This window comes from Acomys minous (assembly GCF_964271855.1).
Source record: "Acomys minous genome assembly, chromosome: 2".
Classification (NCBI taxonomy): domain Eukaryota; kingdom Metazoa; phylum Chordata; class Mammalia; order Rodentia; family Muridae; genus Acomys; species Acomys minous.
The window spans coordinates 27,771,905-27,797,523 of record NC_140484.1 but is presented as its reverse complement, the minus strand read 5'-3'; the positions used below and the strand labels follow the sequence as shown (position 1 = coordinate 27,797,523).

Sequence of the window (25,619 nt, the reverse complement as noted above, 5' to 3'; positions counted from 1 at the left end):
AACCCAGAAAGCAAAAGCTCTCTCACTTAACCACTTGCTTGCTGACTCATTCATTCCAGCAGGCAGGACGCGCTCAGCTGCTGCTGCGGCTGCTGCTGCTGGGCGTTGAACCGAAACACTTGAGAGGTAACGCCTAAAGCAGTGTTTCTCAACCGTGACCCTTTCAGTTGTAAAACCCTTTTACAGGGGTCGCATACCAGTTATCCTATCAGATATTTATACTACAATTCATAGCAGTAGCAAAACTAAAGTTGTGAATGGCAGAGAAATAATTTTATGGTTGGGGGTCATCACAGCATGAAGAACTGTGTTAAAGGGTCACAGCATTAGGAAGGTTGAGAACCACCCACCTCGAGGCCGTCCTTTGGCACCAGAAGCAAACTTCATCATGGGCTCAGCCTACCTGCTTGTCCTCTTTGATTTGGAAAGCAATCAATTCATTCCCCCCAAGATATCAATTGCACACCGTAGAGATAAAATTCAACAGTCAGCGCAGAGATCCAAGTAAAGAACATTTTAGATGAGGGAGTTCACTTCTAGGAAAAAAAATGCCTCCAGTTTTCTAGATTGGAGAAAATTATTCACACGTAGTAAATGTATCAAATTACCTTGGTAATTTGGAGAAACAGATACAGACATATTGGGACTTCCCATGGTGTCCCTCCAGGGAAACCCAGAAACAGCTTTCTGCAATAATGCCTGTGTTACCTACAAGAAAGTTATTAGGGTTCTTAGCAAAGTAGGTGGGCATGTGAGAGAGCGTCATTCTTCCGACTGGAGTTGATCTACAAGTATGAAAACCAGGGGAAGAAAGCAAAGCCAGCGTTGGACCCACTTTTGTTTTTGTGCTTCTTTTTGAGCTTTTTCTTCTTTTTTAAAAAATATATTTTATTAATGTATTCATATTACATCTCAATTGTTATCCCATCCCTTGTATCCTGGGCTTTTTCTTCTTGAGACAGATTATCACTGTGTCCTAGCCTCAATTCATAGCCATCTGTATCCTGTCCCCCTGTCCCGATCCAGTCCCCTCCCGCCCTGCCCCCCTGCCCCCCTGTTGCACCCCCACCCCCGCCTTGTCCCCCTGCCCCCCTGTTGCACCCCCACCCCCTCCCGCCTCGCCCACCTGCCCCCCTGTTGCACTCCCATCCCCCCTCTCCGCCTGCCTTGGCCTCTTCAGTGATGGAATTACAATCCTCACTGGCACTGGCTCAGGTGTTTGCAGTCTACCTCACTCAGCCCCGCACCCATGTCACTATACGGAAGGCTAATGTACCTAGATTTGCCAAAGAAAACTGCTCCTTTTCAGCTTCTAAGTGGGTTGCTGCATAGTAGCTCTGGGGCAAAACCAAGCTGCAGCAAGCTCCTAGCTTTTTTCAGGCAGGGGCCCGCTGAAGCTTCAGAAAGAAGTAGGAATTTAGTACAACACAGGACGGTGTGATGAGGTGTTTGTCATGAAGGCACACAGACAGAAAAGGAACCAGGCTAGGGGCTTGCTGCTTCTCTTCTTTGCCATCTGGAACCGGGCTCCTAGGCTCTGGGGCCTGGAAGTCTCAGAGCTCCAGGAAAGAATACAACTAACTCATCCAGAGGAGAGCGTACACTACTTGGGTAGCTGTGGGAACAACAGCAGCTACTGTGGTGAAGTTTACTTCATGCCAGCAAATGTGCTGACCACTTTACATGCACTCTATAGGAAGGACCACCAGACCACTAGCAAAAATAAATAAAAAATAAATAAATAAAATAAAATAAAGTTTCCTCCTACAGTCAGGCCTGCCCTGTAGCTGCTAAAATCTGAGCTATGGGATGTCAAGAGTGGTAGAAGTGAACACACAGAGAAAACTAAGAAGATGTCCTTATCAATAAATTGACAAGAGGAGGTTGGGAGGAGAGACAGGGCAGAAGTAAAACTGGACAAGGGCTGTCACGATGTCTGATTTTCAGTTTTTACAGAGAATGGTCATGCTCTCTTCCGGAAGTGTTTGGTAAAATTCACCACCGAACCATTTGGACATTTTAATTTTACTTCGTCACCTGTAATTACTGTGACATCTTTTTTTTTTTTTTCTCGAGACAGGGTTTCTCTGTGTAGCCTTGGCTGTCCTGGACTCGCTTTGTAGAGCAGGCTGGCCTCGAACTCACAACGATCCACCTGCCTCTCCCTCTCGAGCACTAGGATTAAAGGCATGCGCCACCACGCCCGACTGTGACATCTAAGGCAGCCTATTTTGTAACACTTGACCTGGAGCCAGCTGACAGGTGTGTTCAAATCGTGAGAGTCATAAGCATCCCTTTTGTGTCTGCAATACTTCAGTAAAGTTTATCTTTTTTTCTTTTTTTTTAATTCTGTGAAATAAAAAACAAAGTGACTCTGACTGGAGCTGAAGTAAACAATGATGGATATGATTAGCTCACCAGAGAAAGTCTAAGGAGAGCACCCCAACAGTTAGTCATCTTAGGACCCAAGTTATCTTAGGCCCTGCTGGAGGAATGGGGCATCTGTACCCACAAACATATTTAAGGACAAGAAAAATTTCCAAGAAGTTGCTCTAGGAATTTTCTTTAAAAGTAAATATAAATGCCCCCTATAGCCCATCAATTTATTTATATATATTTATACCCAGGAAAACAAATATACATGGACCATAGCCTGAGGACTGTGTGTTTATGCAAGAATATTCTTGGCTGCTTTCATCATATCAACAGTAGTAAAGAATTGAGCTGTGGCACACTCAGTAAACTTGTTCAGTTTACTACTCCTAAAAGGAAAGAGTGAATTGTTCACACACACACACACACACACACACACACACAGAGAGAGAGAGAGAGAGAGAGAGAGAGAGAGAGAGAGAGAGAGAGAAGAGACTTTTTAATGTGGCTGAGATACAAGCATTGGCAGAAAGAACTTGAGAAAGGAAGAATATATTTTTGCCCACAGTTTCAGAATACTCAGCCCATGGTCCCTTGGTCTTGTGCACTTGTATACAGTCAATAAAATATAAAGAATCTCTCATGGCTACAATAAAATATGAGCCACAGGATGAGTTCAGAGCTGGGAGAGAAAGCAGTCAACTCAATATGTCCAGTAGACTGAATCAGACCATGAGAGGAGAGAGAGAGAAGGGTAAAGTGTGTGTGTGAGAGAGAGAGAGAGAGAGAGAGAGAGAGAGAGAGAGAGAGAGAGAGAAAGAAGGAGGAGGAGGAGGAGGAGGAGGAGGAGAAGAAGAAGAAGAAGAAGAAGAAGAAGAAGAAGAAGAAGAAGAAGAAGAAGAAGAAAAGAGAGCAAAGATGGCTGAGATGGGGGAGTCATACAGGAATGAGAACCTGGGGAAAGCCATGAGCTGTAGAAATTTAGGGTAAGGAGGGGGTGTGGGGTATGTGGTGGGGGTGTGGGGTGAGAAGAGCCAGGATGTCAAAATGGATTCTGTAGCATGTATTTGTGATGCTGAGAGAGCCTGGAGGCCAGCATGGGCTTTGAAGTGCTAACAGTCACCACAGTTAGCCATTTGCCCTGAGTTTCTTTCAGACCTGAGCAGGAACTCATTCTGGGTAGAAACCTGATGCAGAAGCCATGGTGCTGCTTAGTGGCTTGCTCTTCGTGGCTTGCTCAGCCTGCTTTCTTATAGAACCCAGGCCAGCCCACTTGCAATGAGTTGAGCCTTCCCTCATCAACCACTCTCTCAGATGAGTCTCTCTTGTTTGAAGGTGACATAAGAACTAGAAAGCAAAGTAATAGAAACAAAGAGTGGGAGTTTACCTCAGCTCTGCAGGGCTGGTCAAGGGTGACTGGGAAAGCTAAGGGGAGCTTTCTTTACAGATAACATTGTTTGATTAATGATGGGTTGTATAGATACATTTATCTGGATAGATAGGTTATATAAATATACTTGTCAATCAGATAAAGTACACTAACTTGTATTTTTATTATTAATTGTGGATATGTATTTATCTGAAAACACTGGGCCTTGCAAGGAAGTTAATTATATGTTTCAAGATTATTTAAGACTATGTATTTATCCTGAGGTCCTACTGAGTATGCAACCTGTTTACATTTAATCTGCCTTTAGGAGAATAATGTTGTTACGATCGTCACTTATGTACTTATTATGTCTTAGACTTCTCAGGCAATAGGCCTTCTCAATATAAGCTAGCTTTAATTTTATAGAGCAAAGCTTTACTTTTAAGATGTGTATTCTTCCATGCCCCTACTGTAGAATATTGTGTGTTGTGGTAATCTTTTGCTAAAGGAACTCTACAGTTTTAAAGCATACATAAACAGAAAAAATATCCTACAGATGTTGGGCGCAGTATGTGGATGCAGTTGATGACACCATGTTATTCTGGGTGAGTTATGTCAGCTAAGCAGCTTCTTCCCTTGTAAAACTCTGTTAAAGAGCCCAATAAGGAATCCCTTATTCCATTCCCATAACTTTTTTTTTTTCAAGACAGGGTCTCTCTGTGTTAGTCTTGCCTGTCCTGGACTCGCTTTGTAGACCAGGCTGGCCTCGAACTCATAGCAATCCACATCCCTCTGCCTCCCGAGTGCCTGGGATTAAAGGCGTGCGCCACCATGCCTTTCCCATAACGTGTATTCTGTGCTGTTCAAGATATGGAGAGGAAATCCCTTAGTTAGGGTGAGGTGGAGACATAGGACAGACACAATGGAAAGGTGGAAGGAACAGATCAGGCACGCACTACAGATAGACAACATTCAGGCCACAAAGTACGAGAGAAGACACAGGGAGAATTCAAATTTGAGCTGCCTCTTAGTCAAAGTAATCCAAGAGAAAATTTGTCATCTCTTAATGTGATATTGACACATTTTGGTGCCCACTCTGAGGTCTCTTTAATACATTAGCTAACACAGTAGGTTTTAACTCAAAAGATAAAAGTATGAACAAAGTTTGGATTTGAGTTGAGGACATGTGTATTGACATCGAGGGAGGAGTGAGCTGGCACCTTTATCTACTCTGGAATGAATGTGAAAATAAGACTAATTGATAAAGAGAAACATAAATGATCAATATGTGGAAAGCAAGTAGAATAAAATAATGGTAGAGACTATATATGGATATATAGGCTCTCAGTATGAAATTCTTAAATAAGATCTCATAACAAAATGTAAGGAAGAAAACAGTTTGTACAGAAAAGTTCCTCGTTTTTGTCTAAGAAAATAAATGGACTTTCTAAGGGCAGAGGCAGCCCATCATTTCTTCTGGTTTGAAGAAGTGATTCAGCACTGGATGACATATTTTGGCCACAGTTTTGCTGTCCCGGACATATAGGAAGCTCAACTTTCCATTCTTGTCATATATGGAAGTGACACTTCAGAAACCTTCTTGTCTCCTATTCACTTTTGTTTGAATTTGGGAAGGGCGAGTGTTGGCAGCACTAGGGGGCTATGTGTACTGAACACACTGACATTTCCTCTTCTGGAGAAATAATGGTTTCTTCCCCTCCCCCGTGTTTCAAGCACTTGTGCAGTTGTTGGGTACCATGGGCACAAAGTCTTGTAGGACAAGGCCTTCTGGCTTTAGTTCTCCCTCCACTTCCTCTTCCTCCTTCTCATTCTCTCATAGTTGCCTCTCTATATGCTGAAGATCCCAAGAGCCCTAGCGTAAATCCCTCAGACATCTCCTAGGCTGGAGGATCCTGAGTTGCTGTAATGGAACCAGGAAAGTGCTTCAGGATTCTATTGGAGAGACCTGGTTAAATAAGCCTAGACGACTCCATGACTTCAGTGTCTTGTTAGTTCAGAACAGACCTGATCCTCCATTCCTTAGAAATGAGTTCAGAAGTCACAGGAAATACTGTAGAAAATGGGTAGCCATTCAAAGAAAAGTAAGATTACTTAAGGTTGACTTATTGCTGGTCTGATTGCTTAAGGAAGATTTACCGCTGGTCTGGAAATCTCCATTATCCTAAGTTTGCCCACACTTTTTCAGTTTGAATGCTCCAATTATGTTAAAGATTGCCTAATCCCCACCCCTGGAATTCCCCAGAATGTCTTTTTTTTTTTTTTAAAGCCTTCCAGCTCACCACAGGGTCGCCATTTTGTCTAAGTAAGTGGTGACCCCAGCATGCCTGATTTCTGCAGAATAAGCACTCTTTGTTGCTTGTGTACTATTTGAGTCTGGGTCTTTTCTTCAGCATGTTCAGTACCCTAACACTATGTCAATGCCAATGGTGAAGAGGACTTTCACCAACAGCTCTAGTGAGAAAATACTCTTTTTCAAGCGATTTGCAGTACTTGTTCATTTATAAAACCTGTGGATCAAGAGGGTTAGCAAAAGCCTATAAACCCATTTGATATGGAATCCAGGAGGCTCATAGAACTGGATATAGTGTTGTCTGCTAATACTACTTGTTATGAAAAGGAAGTATGTGTTGGGACGTACTTTTTATCCCAACTCAGTCCCTTTCGGGTTCCCTCTCACAGCTGATGACTAGCCAGACATCAAAGGCTTCCTTGTAATGATCACATGATGAGCACACTTCCCACACACCTGGCAATAATGTGTCTATGGCCTCCTGAAACTCAAAGTCAATGGTAAAAAAAAAATCTTAGTAGCTAGATCATGCTTCATCCAAATGATCTTTGTCTTTATTATTATTATTTTTGTTACTACTTCTACTACTATTTTGTTACTACTTCTACTACTATTAATAATAATAATAATTATTATTATTATTATTAACTATTCTGATTCAGAACTTTCTTTTATGCAATAATTAGGTCATGTGCAACATAATTGATGTATGTTTAGTTGTTCTAAGATAGGAAAAGAATATCCAGACATCTGGCTGTTTGCAGATCTAATAAGTATCAACTTCTCTATATGGGAGGGTTCTTCATAAGATCAACTCACCTTTGTTTGACATAGATGTCTGTACTGCACTATATTCATGACTCCAACATTGTTAAAAAAAATGAGGGGGGGCTCCAACTTTCATTGGGTCTTTTGATAGTTTCATCTTTGACTATTTCAAGAATAGCTGATTTATTATTATTATTTTTAGGTTTTTTAAAAAGCAAATTATCCAATCTATCCCATCTGTCTGTTAGGATAACCATTGCTGCGATAAAACACCATGACAAAAAGCAACTTGGGAAGGGAAGGGTTTATTTGCCTTACACTTCCATGTTACTGTTCATCATCAAAGGCAGTCAAAACAGGAACTAAAGCTGGGCAGGAATCTGCAGGCAGGGGCTGATACAGAAGCCTTGGAGGAACACTGTTTATTTAGCTTGCTCAGCCAGGACCACCAACTCAGGGATGTCACCACTCACAATGGGCTGGGCCCTTCCACATCAACCGCCAATTAAGAAAATGTCCCACAAGCTTGCCTACAGCCTGTTCTTACGTATTTTCTCAATTGAAGTTCCCTCTTCTCAGATGACTTCAGCTTGTGTTGTTGACATAAGACTAGCCAGCATATCATCCCACCCCCCCCCTTCCCTCCCTCTTAACTCCTCCCTTATCCCTCCTGATTGTTATTCCATCCCAATCTCAGCAGCCATCAATTGTTGATAGAGCCCCAGCTGGGGATGGGACTTCATGCCTCCATCCATTCTTGCTAAGCCTTTGGCTTGATTTGCTGTAGGTCTTATACACGTATCACAGCTGTGTGACTTCATTTGTACAGAAAACACTTTCACTACGTCATCCACTACCTCTGGCTCTTACAGTATTTCCATTCTCTCTTCCACTATGAGCCTTGAGCCTTGGGAGAAATGGGTGTGACATAGATGTCCTATTTAGAGCTGAGCACTCTTCACACTTATTTTTGGAATATACTGGTTGTGGGTCTCTTCTCTAATGAATGGTAAGAGATGCACTAATATATGGATATAAAGATAATTGTTTAGGGGGCACTTTAATAGCATTTTCATGTAGCAAGTAGTGGCAAGTTCTCCCCTAGGGTCTATATTTTGTCTAGCCACAGGTTCTCAGCTTAGTAGAGCCAGGCATAAGTTTCATCTTGTGACATGGGCTTTAAAATCAATCAGAAATTATGTTACTCCTGTAACATTTATGCTACTGTTGCATTAATGGGCATATTTTACCAGGTCAGTAATTACTGTAGCTTGCAGGGTTCACATTTGGATAAGACTGTTGATTTTCTCCTCTGATAACATACATAGCTCTTTCCAGCCCTATGAGAGCTAGCCTGCAGGAATCAAATGTCCAGATCAGTACCAGTTTTACTGATCCCTTTTCTGTAATGCAAGTATATGGCATTTTCAGAAACAAAGTCTAAATGGTAAATCAAGTTATGGAGCGTAACCAAGGACAGTGGTAACAGTCTGTAATGTTTGGGGGGTGTATAGAACTCCACTGACCAACAAATTCAAAGAATTGCCTACCCATAGTTGGCACTTTAGTTCTTGATAGAGTATGGTTTCTAGTAGTAGGGGCAGTATTACCAGTTATAGGCTAACTCTCTTTAACTTTAAAAAAAATATATATGTATCTATTTAAAGAAGTTTCTACAGTGGGTTTCCTATGGCTTTTTCATGCCTTTGGCTTTATTTATCCCTTTCCATCCTCCTTTCCCTACCCTTCCCTCCCATTACCCCCTAATTTTTCCTGCTCTATTACTCCCCCTTCCCCTTTCTAACAACCTGTGTTCAAGTCCCCAATCCCTTACCGTCCATCGCTATGGCTTCTTATTATACTGACTACTACCAGTACTCCAAACAGACACATTCAAAGCTAGAATCCGTATATAGGAAAGCATATGCAGTTTCTTTCTGACCAAAATTTACAATGATAATTCCCAGCTCCATAAAGTGTGCATGTTCCAATTTTTCATTGTCTATTTCATGCCTTGATTGATATCTAGGCTGTTTCCATTTCCTGGCTACTTTGAACTCAAGAGCTATGAACATGGACGGGCAGGTTTCTATGCAGTAAAATATAGAGTTCTTTGGTCTATGCCCAGGAGTGGTATAGCTGAGCCGTACATCTATTCCTAGCTCTTAGAGGAACTTCATCCTGATTTCCACAGTGTCTGCAGCAGTTTGCATTCACACCAGCAGTAAGTATTTTCCTTCCTCTACATCCATGCCAGCATTTGTTGTCACTTATTTACTTATTTTGATGTCAGTCTCTCAGATATTCTGGGTTAAGATCAAATCACAAATTAATTTTAACTTGCATTTTTCTGAAGACTGAGGATGTTGAATATTAGCAATAACAACAAAAACACTAGAAATTTATGTTTCTTTTGAGAATTCTGTTTAGTTCTATGCCTCAGTTTTTAACTGGATAGTCTGGTTTCATTTTAATAACTTCTATTTTTATATTTGGGTATTTTGCCTGCATGTATGTCTACACATCACATGTACAAAGTGACCAAAATAGGATGTTGGATCCCATGGGACTAGAGTTACAGACAGTTGTTGAGTCTTCATGTGGGTCCTGAGAATTGAATCTGATCCTCTGAAAGAGCAGCCAGTGAGTGCTCTTAGCTGCTGAGCCATCTCTCCCAACACTCATGTTTAGTTTTCTTGACATTAGCCCTCCCATTCTGTAGGCTGACTCTTCAGTCAAGTGATGGTGTCCTTTGCTTTATAGAGGCATTTAGTTTCACGAGGCCCCACGAACATACTTCTTTTTTGTAGAGCAATATGACACCTGGAATAATGTATCTGCATTCTAGGTCCTATATGGGCATCACCAGGCACACCAGTGCATCAAAGGTTCTGGAAAGTCTCACAGCCGGGAAGCCTAGAGATGGGCCTCGATAATCTGAATAAATGCTAATTACAGAGTCAGTCCTAGAACAGTGGTTCTCAAACTGTGAGTTGTGACCTTTCTTGAGGGGCTGAATAATCCTTTTACAGGGGTTGCCTAAGCCATCTGCATATCATATATGTACAGAACAGTAGCAAAATTATAGTTATGAAGTAGCAATAAAATAATTTTATGGTTAGGGATCACAACATGAGGAATTGTGTTAAGCAGTCACAGCATTAGTTAAGAACCACTGTCCTAGACTAGAACCTATTTTTAATACCAGTGTCATTTTCCACTCATGACCTTCTGGGTGTCTTCAGAGTTGACAGATGGAACACAAAACATAGCCAGTTGTAGTTCAACTGTTGTTAGGAGACAAATTTCTGTACTCAGTCATTAACAATATTTTACAGATAACCATTTATGCATTGTCTACCAAAAATATCACTAATGTCTCTCTTCTACAGTGTAAAAGTTTGGGGGTCCTCATTTTCATCTTTATACTAAGAAAAGGTTGGACCAAATAGAAAACTACTTTTCTTGGATACACCAAAGAACTAAGGTTGCAGGTCCAACCATACCGTAATATGTGTAGGTGCATCTAGAATAATGACCAAGTTCTGCTTTCAAGGAGCAGAAGCCAGTGGCCACAGTCATTCTAAGCTAGGTCAGCAACATTGATGAATTTCTGGAGGTGGAACAGAAACTAGTGTTAAAGAGAGATGCTTGGGGGCCCTTTATCCTATGCCATTTACTTTTAGCTTTTCCATTTGCCTTTAAGGAGACAAAATACTCCACAAGAGTCAAGTGGTAGATTAGAGGGTTTAATATTTACTTGTTAAGTTCAAGCTTGGAAACACAACCCATCCCCATTATGAGACTATGAGGAAGCCCAGTTAAGAGGGACATCCAAAACAGTAGCACATCAAAGAACCATCAAGCCTCTGTTATCTGCAGTTGTAAGCATTAAGTACAGCACTGATGAGCAAATCGATTAAAATTAAATTCCTATTTCCCAACCTAATGTCTACCTTTCAGAAAAAAAAATTCAGTTTGCTAAAAGGCATGAAGAAATATCCTGAAGACAGAACAGACAAAGCAAGGATAAGAATAAGATGTAACAAATGGATTGAACTAGAAAGTATCATAATGAGTTAGTTTACCGAGAAGCAAAAAGAGTTAAATGGTATATACTCACTTATATGGAGACACTAGGCCAAGGGGTACATCCCATGAAAAACTTTACTTACCAGGAAAGTGGGTCAGAGGGAAGGACATCCTATTGAGACTTTAGGTAAGAGAAGCATGGGAGAATGGGGAAATAGAAGGATCCAGAGGGTACTGGAAACCTACAAGAGGAACTTTATGACAGGTGGATCTGGGTCCTGGGGTCCTGCTCAAACTATGGCACCAGCCAAGGAAAATATAGGCAGTAAACTTTGAACCCCTACCCAGACTAGCCGATGGACAGGACATTCTCCACTGTTGAGTGGAGAATGAGATCTGACTCTCACATGAACTCTGGTGCCCCTTTTCTGACCACATTCCCTGGATGGGGAGGCCTGGTGGTACTCAGAGGAAGTGATAGCAAGTTGCCAAGAAGAGACTTGATACCCTAAGAGCATATACAGGGGGAGGAGGTCCCCCTCAGTCACAGTCATAGGGGAGGAGAGTAGGGGGGGGGGAGCGGAGGGAGGGAGGAATAGGAGGATACAAGGGATGGGCTAACAATTGAGATGTAATATGAATAAATTAATAAAATTAAATTTAGAAAAAAGAATGAGATCCAAGGGCTGGGAAGATGACTCTGTGGTTAAGAGTGCTTCTTGTTCCTATAGAGGACCTGGGTTCAGTCCACAGCATTCACATGTTGGTTAACTATGATTAATAACTGGTTTCAGGGGATCTGGCGCCATCTTCTGACCTTCAAGAGCACCAGACACTCATGTGGTGCACATACATGCATTCAGGCAAAACATTCATACATCTAAAATTAAAGAATAAATAGAAGAATAAGATTCAGGAAACATAAACACACACAAAGAATAGCTAAAGAACTTTAAATATATGGAGGGCACAACTGGATAAAGTAGGGCAAGAGAGAGAGGGAAATTTAAGAGCCAAAGGAAATGCTACAAATCATGAACATTGTAACAGAAACGAAGAATGGCTGTGATGTGCTAATTAATGGGACAGGCAAGCTGAAGACTTAGGTAAGCTTGATATTTACATGGAATACAAAAAGAAAAAAAAATCCTAAAACCTTGTGGCAACTCCACAAGGTTAGAATCCTGCAAGTAAAGAGAGTGGAGAATATTTGAAGTGATCATGGCTGGCAACTTTCCAAAGTTAATGACGGACACGAGAGTAGAGATGTGAAATGTTCAAAGAACATTGCGATCCAATTGTAAAAAACTGTACACCAGGCATGTCATACTCAAACTGCAGACAGCAGAGACATTTTTTTTTAAAGAAGCTAGTGTAAAGATTCAACTACCTACATATAAACAAGTATGAGATGACAGCTACCTCTTGTGAGAAGCCATATAAATAAAATGCAGGCCATAGAATGTCAACACCATGCAACTCAGAATTCCGTGTCAGCAGGGTATCCTTTGAAGAGAAAGGAGGAAATAAGCAGATTCCAAAAGCTAAAAGATACTAGCTAATCTGATATGCAAAGAATGTGAATTTCCTCAAGCCAAGCGAAAATAGAGCTCAGAAACTTAAATCTAGTCAGGTATGGTGGCACACACATTTAATCCCAGCACTCCCAGATGGCACAGGTAGGCAGATCATTGAGTTCAAAGTCTAGCCTGGTCTACAGTTCCAGGACAGGTAGGGCTACAAAGAGAAACCCTGTCTTAAAAAACAAACAAACAAACAAACAAACAAAGCAAAACAAAACAAAAACCCAAGTATCAACTACACAACCAAAAACAAAACCTCTAAATCTACTACATAAAGATGAACAGTCTTTGGTTTTTCTGATTGTTAATTTTCTAATTTTTTTAAAAAGATTTTATTTATTTTATCTATGAATTCTCTATCTGCATGTACTCCGGCAGGCCAGAGGAGGGCATCAGATCTAATTATATACGGTTGTGAGCCACCATGTGGTTGCTGGGAATTGAACTCAGGACCTCTGGAAGACCAGACAGTGCTCTTAACTGCTAGGCCATCTTTCCAGCCCCAATTTTCTAATTGTAGTTGACCTAAAAGATAATTGCTTCCTTAAGTGAATACTGGAAATGGTATATTGGGTGATTATGACATTTGAATAAGTGAAATGAAATGACTGGCAGCAAAGCTACCAAGGGACAGGAAGGAGTTAAGAATATACAGTAATGAGATACATTCTGTCCTATACTTAAGCCAGGCATAGCTTAGGAAAAAAACGTATGCTGTGAACTCTAGAGCAATCTTTAGACATTTTTGTGTGTATGTGTAAATGAGTGTGTGTAGGTACAAATGGCTGTGCAGAGGACACTGATGTCCTGTTGTATCACTTTTCACCACATTGCACTGAGACAGAGTCTCTCACTGGACCTGGAGCTAGGCCAGAGGCAAGAGAAATGCTGTTTCAGCCTTCCTCCACCAGCACTGAAAGTAAGGGTGCATATCACCATGCCTGGCTATTTATGTTGGTGCTGGGATTTGAACTCAGGTCCTCAGAAAAATACAGCAAACTTCCCTTAACCACCAACTCACCTTCCCTGACACTTATTAAGACAAGGCCTTGCTATGTTCCTCAGGGTTGAAATTTTGAGATGTGAAACAATCCTCCTGCCTCAACCTCAAGAGCAGCTATCTTGGACTAAAAGTGCACACTATCATGCCTGGCAAAAGATATTTTTAAAAGGATATATAACTGGTTTGCTGAGACCAAATTCTGCTGATGACAAGAGTCGAGTAAATTCCTTCTAGCCTGTACTCTGAAACAGTTGCTAAGAAGCAGAGGGCCAAGAGTTTTACTTTCTTTTATGTAAGGACACTGACCACAGAAAGATAAAGGCTTAAAAAAAAAAAAGAGAGAGATTCATATAGCATACTATACTGTAGTAAACTCAAAACCTAGCAGACTTCCTGTATAATGGAGGTCACATTACAGTGGCACACAGTCTCCTCTTATGTGGTTCTAATCAAGCTTATGAAACACCAAGCAGTCCAAACCTGATCACCAGCTCACTGGTGGTACCATTCCCTCACACCTCATGGTGAGCATTTCCTGTGACTCAGGCCAGAATTGACAGTCATTCAACTTAATCTATAGCCCCCATAGACAGACGGTTCTCCCATGGTTCACAGCACTGCCTGGGAAGGGTGGAGACTTGAGACTCCTTTTACTACCTATGCTCCGCTGGTCTGAGTCACTTTGGTTTACACATAAAAAAAAATAAAATGGGGAAAGTGACTACCATCGTGGTTGTGTGAGGGTTAGCAAGATAATACATGCAGCATGCTTAACTCATGACTGAAATAGCTGAAGCTGTTTTCTAGGGAGTCAGTTGATCAAACAGGGGAACAGCAGGCAGTTCTCCAGCCTTTATCCTGCCCTGCAACCTCCAGGATACAGGAACCTTTGCCCGACTTCATGGGCTCTGTGGCAGATAGAAGCAAATGAAGCCTGTCCAAGGAAGACAAACAGCGCGTGTTCTCTCTCGTTTGTGTACATAGATGTTATTGTCACATAAAATCATGTATGTGTATAAAAATGAAAGCAGAAGTGAAATTGTCTGGGGGTGCCAATGGAACAAGTGGGGTTACAGTGTACTGCTCAATATACAGTATATTCTTGTATAAAGGAAGGTCATTTCCTAGCACATACATGGCAAATAAACTCCTAAGTATTTATCTTCAACATAGTTATTTCTTGTTTCAGCCAGGCATAATGACACATTACTTTCTGTTACCAAGAAGGCTGGGGCAGAAAGGCCTTACGTGCTTGAAGCCTGCTTCAGGCACAGTGAATACAAGGCCAGCCTAGCCAATCTCAGACCCTATAGCAAAATAAAAATTGTAAGAGAGGCCGGGAAAGGAGGCTGGCTGTGGTGGCTTGTATCTGTAATCCCAATACTTGGAAAGTGATGGTGATGGTGGTGGAGGATTGACGATGACGATGGCCAGGAGCTCAAGCTCAGCCTAGACTACACGAGACCCTAGTCTTGTAACTAAGGTGGGTGGGGCAGGAACGCAGGGAATGGTACACTCAAGGCCCAGCACACTCAAGGGCCTGGGTTGAAGCATTTACCACAGCAGTTCTCAGCCTGTGCAGATATCCTGCATATCAGATATTTACAATTCATAACAGTAGCAACATTACAGTTACGAAGTAGCAATGAAATAGGTTTATGGTGGCGGGGGGGGGGGGGGGGGCACCACAACATGAAAACTGTATTAAAGGGTTGTAGATCAAAAACACTTTCAAGTGTGCATGCACACATGGCAGGGGTGGGGGTGAGACCATTTCTAACATGTATTAGTAATTCATATTGATGTCTATCCTGCATCCTCTGCAGAACCTGGCATCTTGTTAGTGACAAGGGAAGTCAACTCCACTAGAGGTGAGGATGGGCCAGGTGGGCATTTTGCTGGGTTTGCTCCAAACCTTCGCCACATAAGCTCCAATTCTGCCGTCAAGCTCTACCAGCCATACTGGGCTATCCTTTAACAAAGACAGGCCTCTTCTATTACGCTCTTCCATGCTTTAAGTCAGGGATTGCCACCATTGCTCTCTGGGAAGTTTTCTGAGTGATGGACTGGCCACATGTTGCCGGGGGCTACACTGCTTCCATTACAGAAAGGAGGGAGTAATTGGTTGAGTTCAGAGGTATTTGCAAACATAAGAACAATCTGATTTTAACTTCTCTGTAACCCTCTTTTCATACTGAAAAACAAAAACCTGTAGGAGTTCTGACAACTGAAAATACATTTTAAAGTCCTGCATGGATAAACAGATAAGCTGATAAAGACATAGGCCACACAAGCACCGAAGTGATCCCAAGGCTTGGTCTCCCACATTGATGTAATAACTTCATGACTTCTGTGAAGAGGAACACAATATAACAGCCACACACTTTCAGTATCAGTTTTTATTAAAAAGTGCATTTGATTAATTTATGATTTAGGTAAGCTGTAAGATATCAGTATACTCTCCGGAATAATAACTTTACAAAGATTTAAAACAAACAAAAATTTAAAAGCCTTTTTATTTCCTTCACCATTATTGTTTTACAATACAAATATCACCTGTGAGTACACACACATACACACACACACACACACACACACACACACACACACACACGCACCCATGAGTGTGCATGCACCCTTTCATACACACATACATACACACACACACACACACACACACACAAAAGCTACAGAAGGTAATCCTGCTGCACATAAAATACAGAATGGATATTATATTTATATTTATATATATATACTTCTTCGTTCTTAGAAAACTATTTTGCTCTCCACGTTGGCAAGTATAGAGTAGAATACTTCCCACACACACGCGTGTCAGGAGTGACATGCAGTTTCTGCACAAATATATTTTAAAGAAATAGATCTCTTGGTTGTTGTTCATCAACAAAACTGTCATGAGAGTGTGGATAACTATAGCTTTCAAGTTTTAGGTTAAGTGATCATTTTCAAAACTCTCTTTTAAAAAAGATATTCATGGCTGTTTTTTATTGAGTAGTTAAGACTGAGCTACTAAACAGATGAGATAATTTCAGTGGTACTGTCATTGCTGCCTCTCACAGTATGTGAATGGGCACACAAATTTACTCCCTTATTCGTTAATTCAAAATAACTTAAAAACCATTAGCAGACTTTTGATTTAATTTGGCTATAAATGCAAAATTTAGTAGTGTATACATACATTTATATTTTCATGGAATACTTTATTTTAAATAAAAACATTTAAGATTGCCTACCGACCGACCGTACAATCAAGACAAGAAAGGCACTAGAAACATAGACAAATTTCTCTCCCAAGAAGCACTTTTAAATTTTAACTCTCTTTTCTGTGACATGTAAAAATCTTTAAATTTGGTTTTCATAACATCATTTTGAAAAATAAAGTTAGGAAATACTTAGAAAAATTGCTTTATAACAGATTTTTTTTTTCACTTTTTGATACACCGTCTCTGCTGATTTTATAAAACCCCAGGTGACTAAACCTCTGTGCACCTACCATCTTCTGCCGAGCATCAGTGACTAAACCTCTGTGCACCTACCATCTTCCGCCGAGCATCAGTGACTAAACCTCTGTGCACCTACCATCTTCCGCCGAGCATCAGTGACTAAACCTCTGTGCACCTCTACCATCTTCCGCCGAGCATCAGTGCAAGAGGCAGAGAGGTTCCAAGTCAACTCCCACTCAGACACTTAGAACCCTTCAGAGAGACATTTACTAGAAAATGGCTTACAGCCCTATCTTTGGGGCAAGAGATACGAAAAGTATGTTTTCCCAAGAAAATAACACACTTATTTCCAGATGTGGCTGGAAAGGCCAGAGCTTATGATATAGAAGCATACAGTGGCGCTCTGAACAACACAGAGGAACATGGTGGGTGCCCATTACAGAAGCCCCAAGCTTAACAACAGGAAATGTGTACGGAGCCTGATATGGTAAATTTTCTTTATTGTTGTCCAACGCAGGTCCTTTGGAGAGAAAAAAAAAAAAGATCACAGTGCTGACCAGGTAACTCAATAGGTTAAGTCAAGGTAACTGTTGAAAGATAATAGCAGTAGGGAGGTGTCTATTTTATGGCATTTTCTCTCATGGAGTTCTTAGCACTTCGGACAGTTCCTCATTCCCCTAGTTGGTAGAGCCGTTATGTGTCGTTTACCAACCGGCTATATTTGACTTGCCTACCAAGGTGGACTACTGGCCAGGGGAAGGGCCAATGGTAAGATCGAGGTACAATTCCTTGGACATTCTTTTCAAAGTACTGAAATGGCCTGTACCACCACACCCTGGCCAGGAGGTTCATCTGGGAAGCTTCCTTTAGCACCTAGGAAAACAAAGAACATACACATTTTGTTTATCTTGCCATCTTTTGTTTAAAATATTTCCCATGTTAACATTCAAAGGATCCCAGACTTGCCCCACACCTACACACCCAGCCCAGCCTCTCAGTTCATCAACTCAGAACACACCAGATTCCCACACAGCAAAGGGAACTGAGACTCAGACCCTCCACTCTTGCCTATTAAACACCTCGATTAGCCTGTGCCTCACTCTCCTATATAGTAAATAAATCTATTTCATAACTTAGTTAAATGTAACTATGAAACGTGATGGGCCCGTCATAACCAAAGGAAGCCAAAGGAGGTTAGGAATGTAGATTAAGTGCAGGCACAGGCTTACAGAATATTTTTCTTCACAGTGAAGAGTCCGTGGTTCAGAAGAAAGCAACATCTGTGTCATTCATTACATTAATACAGACTCTGCAGAGTCAGTTATTAAAGCCAGTACCATCTCGGGTGGCTACTTCTAAGAAGGAGAAACTGTGGACAATATCCATAGAGTCTCTGTTTCCCCAATACCTCTTCCTCTGGCCTAAACCAGCAGCACCAAGCTGGAGAGGGTAGGAGAGGAGACTCACTTGCTGATTGGCCATTGTGTGATACCACCAGAAGAGTCTCGTGGTGATGTAATAAGCCACCACCACGTCCACAGTGTAGTGGTCATGTGCTAAGAGAATACAGAAGATTCCAACGACGCTGAGGAGCCAGCAGATCCAGTGGTACCACCAGAGTCGCCGAGGGGAATCTAGAAAGAGGAAACATTTGCAATAAGTCCCATTCTCAAATACCAGGAAGGGCACCCAGCTCTGCCTCTGCCATTTTGGAGACCAAATGCCTTACACCTTTGTCCCTCCCCCCCAAAAGCTCATTACTGAGGCCAGCAAACCAAGAGACTTTTGTTTTTCTATAACCCGGGCTAGAAGGAAACAGCTTTCCATGAAATGATGTAACTGAAGCAGTAATTTGTACAAGGCTAGAATGTGCTTCACACAAATAACCAGCAATGTAACTTAAAAGGTGACCATGACCAAATATGCAGTTATTGCATTGCGCTCCGTTTTAAGTAGACTGTCTGCTGTGTGTCCCTCTGCTGCCGAACCACAGCAACCTAGAGGGTGCTTCATGAACGACTTCCAACAGCACGATTTGGAGGGTAACTGAATTTTCCAGGGAAATGAATCATCTGTTGTCCAATTACAGGGCTGAGGTCCTAACAGCAATTAAAATGAATGAACCAAGCCTCATGCCCCAAAACAACCTGAGAGTAAAAAGTGGCAGAACACATTTGTAAGCATATATACACTATGTGGTGGCTTGAATGAAAATGGTCCCCGTAGACTCGTAGGGAGTGGCATTATTGGAGGTGTGGCCTCGTTGGAGGAAGAGTGTCACTGGCGGTGGGCTCTGGGGTTTCAGAAGCTCAAGGCAGGCCCTGTGGCTCATGAGCCTGCTGTCTGTGGATCCAGATGTGCAACCCTCACCTAACCTCTCTAGCACCATACCTGCCTGAATGCCACCATGTTTCCCGCCATAGTTATAATGGACTAATCCTCTGAACTGTGAGCCACCCCCAATGAAATGCTTTTCTTCAGAAGAATTGTCATGGTCATAGTGTCTCATCATAGCAATAAAACCATAAGGTAACACACATGTACACATATGTACATACACATATACAAATATATGCACACATATACACATATAAGCACTCATATATATATATATATATGCATATATAAATGATTCCATTTACATATATTTAAATTCACCCAGACATTACAGCTGGCATCCAGGAATAAGGTACCTCTCTCTAGAGGTGCAGCTAAGGGCTTTCTCGAGTGTGCAGAGATAAGATAAGACAGGTGGCCTCAGGCCTCCGGTCTGGTTAAGGGATTTTCCCCACATTAATTTTCCAAAGGAGCACATGGAGTGACAGGTGAAAAAATTACAAGGCACGGCTGTTTTAGACTTACACTCTTTGATAAATAAGTAGGTGAGCGTTAGCATGACCGTGTGGCCACTGTACAGATAGTCCCCACACATGTTGTGTGAGCCTGTGATGGACAAGCCACCTCCAGCAATGAGCTTCATTATCCTCCGCACTTGAGCTTCCCAGTCTCCAAAGAGCTGTCAGAAAAGGAGAGAGAGAGAGAAAGTCATCGTTAGCTCACATCAACCTTTGCTACCATTCCTGTTTATTTTTTATATTATACTGGATCAAGATACACACACCCCTCCTCATGAAGTATGCACACACTGCTTATCATTTTTGTGCCAACCCTGGAAGCACAGTACTAGTGATGGCCCTAGACCTTTGCTTGGATGCTGGAGTTTTCAACATTTTACCAGGTATCTGAGGATTCTAAGCCAGGGCCTCAAGCATGCTAGGCAGGTGCTCTACCACTAAGCTATGTGCTTCTATCCAACTTGCTTTAATACAAGAAAACAGACAGACTTTGTGGTTGATTTACCATTATTTCTACTTTGGAAAAAGAAAATATAAGTCCTAAGCAAAGAGTTGGGAGATGCATTTCATTTTTTTTTGTTTTTCCCAAAGGATATATCAGCAGCTAAAGCAACTGGAAGCTAGTGTGTTAATCTATGTGCCTAACACGCAAGTCTGGACTGGATAAATAGCTTAATTAACTTGCTTGATGTAGCTTGTATCTGATCCATCAAATTAGACATGCAAATGTTTGTATCTAATGACTGTAGCACCCTTTTCGCTTAAATTTTTTCTTAGCTTTATTTATTTTATGTGTATGGATGCTTTGCTTGCATCCATGTATGTGTACCAAGTGTGTGCTTGGTGTGGAACAGCAGTTAGGGATGACTGTGAGCCACCATAAGGGTGCTGCAAAGTTAAACCCTGGCCCTCTGCAAGAGCCACAAGCACTCTTATGCACTAAGCCATCTCTCCAGCCCCACGGTGTCTTTTTATATTCTAGTTGGCTAATATCAATCTCTATAAACCCTTTTCAACATTTAATTGCTAATGCCCCAGCTTTGGAAAATGCGGATTTCATTACTTTTTTTTTTTTTTTTTTTACCAAAAGCAATCAGGAGAGCAAGCTGCCAGACCACATGAAGGATATGAGCCTCCAGACCCAAAAGGAGTTTTGAATGTGCAGCACAACAGAAGGAAGCAGACCTACAGTGTAAGATCCTATGTTGTAGCACGTCAGAACTGACTACTGCCATGCCAAAGTCTCCAAGGATTAAAACCAAGCTTTAGATGAAGGATCGACATGAAGGTGACTTTTAGTGAGCAAGCTAGAAAAAGAGATTGCTTCGGGGTGGGGGTAGACCTCAACTACTACTACTACTACTACTACTAACTACTAACTACTACTAACTACTACTACTACTAAATACTACTAACTACTACTACTACTTCTTTTTCCTTCTTCTCCTTCTTTTTTTTTTTAACGTATTCACTTTATATCCTGATTGTAGCTCCTTCCTTCCCTTGTCTTCTCCCACCCCTTCCGCTTTCCCCTTCCCCCCACCCCTACTCCTCAGAAATGGGGAGCCCTCCTCCCCAACCATCTGACCCCAGCCTATCAAGTCTCATCAGGACTGCCTTGCATCCTCTTCCTCTGTGGCCAGGCAAGGCTGCTCTGACAAGGGGAAGTGATCAATAAGTGTGCAACCGAGTTCATGTTAGAGACAGCCCCTGCTCCCCATATTAGGGAACCCACATTGAGACTGAGCTGCCAATCAACTACATCTGAGCAGGAAGTCTAGGACTTGTCTATGCATGGCCCTTGGTTGATACATCATTTTTTGCAGGCCCCTCTGGGTCCATAATTGTTGGCTCTGTTCTTCCTGTGAAGCTCCTGTCCCCTCCATGTCCTTCTATCCCCCGACTCTTCCACAAGACTCCCTGGGCTCTGCCCTAAGTTTGGCTGTGAATCTCAGCATCTGCTTCCATACCCTGCTGGATGGAGGCTCCCGTCTTGTTCCCTCTCTTCAATTGCTGCTGGTTTATTTGCTGCTCTATTTGCCTTTCTGAAGGAGAATTAAGCATCCTCCCTAGGGTCCTCCTTGTTATTCAGCCTCTTTAGGTCTGTGGATTGTAGTATGGTTATCCTGTATTATATGGCCAATATCTGCTTATTACTAAGTATATACCATGCATGTCTTTCTGGATCTGAGTAAAACTGTATGGTACTAGCATAGAAACAGACTGGTGGACCAATGGAATCAAATTAAAGACCCAGAAATAAACCCACATACCCACGGACACTTGATTTTTGACAAAGAAGTCAAACCCATACAATGGAAAAATATAGCATCTTCAACAAATGGTGCTGGTCTAACTGGATGTCTATATGTAGAAAAATACAAATAGATCCATATTTATCACCCTGATCAAAATTAAAGTCCAAGTGGGTTAAAGACTTCAACATAAAACCAGAAACACCAAATCTGTTGGAAGAAAAAGTGGGGAAGAACCTTGAATATATTGGCATAGGAGACAACTTCCTGAACAGAACACCAACAGCTCAGGCCCTAAGATCACCAATTAATAAATGGGATCACATGAAACTGAAAAGCTTCTTTCCTTTGGTCAACAGAACAAAATGATAGCCTACAGACTGGGAAGATCTTCACCAACCCTACATCTGACAGAGGGCTAATATCCAAAATATATAAAGAACTCAAGAAACTAAACACCAACAAACCAAATAATCTAATTTAAAAATGGGGTACAGACCTAAATAGAGAATTCTCAACAGAGGAGTCTTTAATAGCCAAGAAGCACTTACAGGATCAACATCCTTAGTAGTCAGGGAAATGCAAATCAAAACAACTCTGAGATTCCATCTTACACCTGTCTGAATAGGTAAGATCAAAACTCAACAGCACATGCTGGCGAGGATGTGGAGAAAGAGGAACACTCTTCCGTCGCTGGTTTGAGTGCAAACTTGTATAACCACTTTGGAAATTAACCTGGTACCTTCTCAGGAAGTTGGGAATAGTGACACCTCAAGACCCAGGTGTACCACTTCTGGGCGTGTACCTGAAAGACCCACCACGCAACAAGGGGACATTTGCTCACCTATGCTCACAGCACTTCATTCGTGATAGCCAGAATCTGGAAACAACCTAGATGTCCCTCAACTGAAGAATGGAGAAAGAAATTGTGGTACATTTGCATAATGGAATACTACTCAGATACTAAAATCATGAAATCTGCAGGCAAATGGATGTAACTAGAAAAGATTATCACGAGTTAGGTGACCTCAAATTCTTCTTCTTTTTAAATGTCTATCTGCATGTATACTTGCAGGCCAGAAGAGGGCATCAGATCACATTATAGATGGTCATGAGCCACCATGTGACTGCTGGGAATTGAACTCAGGACATCTGGAAGAACAGAGTCAGTGCTCTCAACTGCTGAGCCATCTCTCCAGCCCCTAACCTCAAATTCTTAAACAGTGTGATTTCTGATTTCGATTTTAGACTTAGCCATGTAACTACGTTTTTTTTATATACATGAGACTTTAAATTATTTTCCATATCTATATTCTTCTCCAGGACTTGCATAGGATGCATTCTACAAAGCAAGTGAGTAAATACAGAGAAGGGAAGAGGAAGGCCTTTCTAGAGTGGCAATGAAAGCAGAGCCACCATGCTGTGTGGCAGCTCTGACATTGACTCACAAAAGTGCTCAGTTTAGTTGCTTTAAGGAGGTCCTCAAACACATGGCAATTGATGGGTTAGCCAAAGCTTTTGACTCTAAGGCATAAGTTGAAGAAAATAAATATAAAGAAAACTACTAAAGAAAAACATAGGCAATAACCAGCTCTGTGGGAAACAAGCTATTGTACAGAAAAGAAAAATAATTACAGGAAAGCAACACAACTTAGTGAGGATTGTTTACAAAGCTCTAATTGGGTAAATGTTAACTATCGAATTACAGAGGACAGACAACTACAGATGGAAGACAGGACAAGATGCTCTATGTTCTGGGGGTGTCAGGATGAAGAAAGGAAAAGGTATAGAGGACAGGAAGTTCTCACTATTGAGAACAGGAAGTTAATAACAGAGCACATCAGAGCTCAAGGGCATTCTTGGCTACTTTAAGACTAGCCTAACATAAAACCTTGTCTCCCCAACCCCAAAGGGTTATAGCCAGATGAGATAATCACCTATAGTTGCCTGGAATCTGTTGCAAGACATTTGATCCCATCGTGAACCCCTGAGAACTATAAGAACCTGTCTCTTGTTTGGTGTGGCTCGGCCCTAACACACACCTTTAACCCAAGACCTTTCTGTTCATTGTAAACATGTAGCTGTGATTTTGGCTCACACTAGCACACACCTTTAATCCAAGACCTTTCTGTTCATTGTAAACATGTAACTGTGATTTTGGCTCACATTAGCACACACCTTTAATCCAATAGCTAAATAAAGTCAACTCTAGGTGAAGAGATGAGGGAGTAAACAGAAAGGAAGGACATTGAGAGGAGGATCGTTAAGACAGCATGCAGAGGAAAGAAAGGGCTTTTTGGCTTTTTCCTTGGGGGTGTGAGCTGAGTAGAAAGGATAGGATAGGAAGATCAGCTGGGCACTTTATCTGCCTCCCTGAGCTTCTAGGTTTTTACCACAATATGTGGCTCCTGAGTCTTTATTGATAAAAACCAAATGATCAGGATTTTCTCTCATTAAAACAACAAACAACGAGAATCACGAAAAGAAAAGTGATATTCCCACATCATTTAGAGATAATAACAAAAGTAAAAACTATGCAAAAAGAGCTACAGAAATAGAGATCTAGCTAAGCGTTGAAGGGAAATAGGAAAAGGAGTCAAATGGGGCTGGGTCAGGAGATCATTGTTTTTCATACCAAGTTTAGTAGAGAGAAAGTGTAGGAGATGGTAGTTCAGCTTGCAACCAACTATCCAGTGGGGCAAGATGAGACTCAGAACAGCTACGTGGGAGCAGATCCTGTATATGGTGATGAGGAAGAGGATCCTATGGATAAGGAATCTGTTGTAAACTTAGGCTAATGAGTGTCTTAAGAAAAAAATTACAATGTATTTTAAGGTAAGTATCATTATATAAGAATACTAACATCAAAATTTATAAAGAGTTACTGTTAAGTATCAATTTATTCCTGAGGGGAAACAATCTATAAATGTAGCACAGCCTAAGTGTGCAGTGTTTACTGCGCCTATAGCTGCACACAGTCAGGTTCTAGGACTTCTCACCTATTTCCTGGTCTACCCAGAGCAACCTATAACCCAACAAGCACCAATAATGGTACCTGCCCCAAGCTGCACCAGCTGTAACCTTTTATACTTTGTCCTGTGTATTTTTTATAATTAAACATATAAATATTGAAATCAAGTTACAATTGCCTCAGATGTTGAACAGTCACAAGTATGAATCAGCCTGGTGACGTGCACTTAAAGTGTATATACCTTGTTATATACCTTGACATTGAACAATGCAAGACCACACTACTAGCAAAACCCTGTGCCAACTGCCATGCCAGACCCCAGAGTTTGATTAAACCATGCATATAGAGTAATTTCCTTCAGAAGCCTAAGCCCCTTAGAGAAGTAGCAACGTACTGTCAATGTTATACTCCAACACCCTGATCTGCCAAGGATCCCTTATAAAAATGCCATTCAGCCATTCATTTGTGAAATCTACCTTCTTTGGCAAGTTATGGTGTATTGTTCCTAAACAAGAGTCTTCTTCCAAAGACAGAAAATACATTACTATTGGTCAAATGTCCCTGAAAGCTGCTTTTTAAATACCCAGACCAATATCAGGGCAGCTAAGGGATCACCCAGCAGGGACAGAAACAGAACT

The 25,619-nt window shown here is 41.5% G+C and overlaps 1 protein-coding gene across 5 annotated transcripts in view; it reads right to left on the bottom strand.

The window, feature by feature from the left end:
- Positions 1 to 15,823: 15,823 nt before the first annotated feature.
- The window catches only part of SGMS1 (sphingomyelin synthase 1), a 263,266-nt gene continuing 253,470 nt past the window's right edge, over positions 15,824 to 25,619 (bottom strand). For all 5 annotated transcript variants that reach the window (XM_084772244.1, XM_084772246.1, XM_084772245.1 and 2 more), the window contains 3 exons: positions 19,763 to 19,916; positions 18,368 to 18,534; positions 15,824 to 17,773 (listed from right to left, as the gene is read on the bottom strand). In XM_084772244.1, coding sequence (XP_084628370.1) covers positions 17,594 to 17,773; positions 18,368 to 18,534; positions 19,763 to 19,916 — 501 coding nt within the window. In that variant the 3' untranslated portion in view covers positions 15,824 to 17,593. The remainder of the gene's footprint in view (positions 17,774 to 18,367; positions 18,535 to 19,762; positions 19,917 to 25,619) is intronic.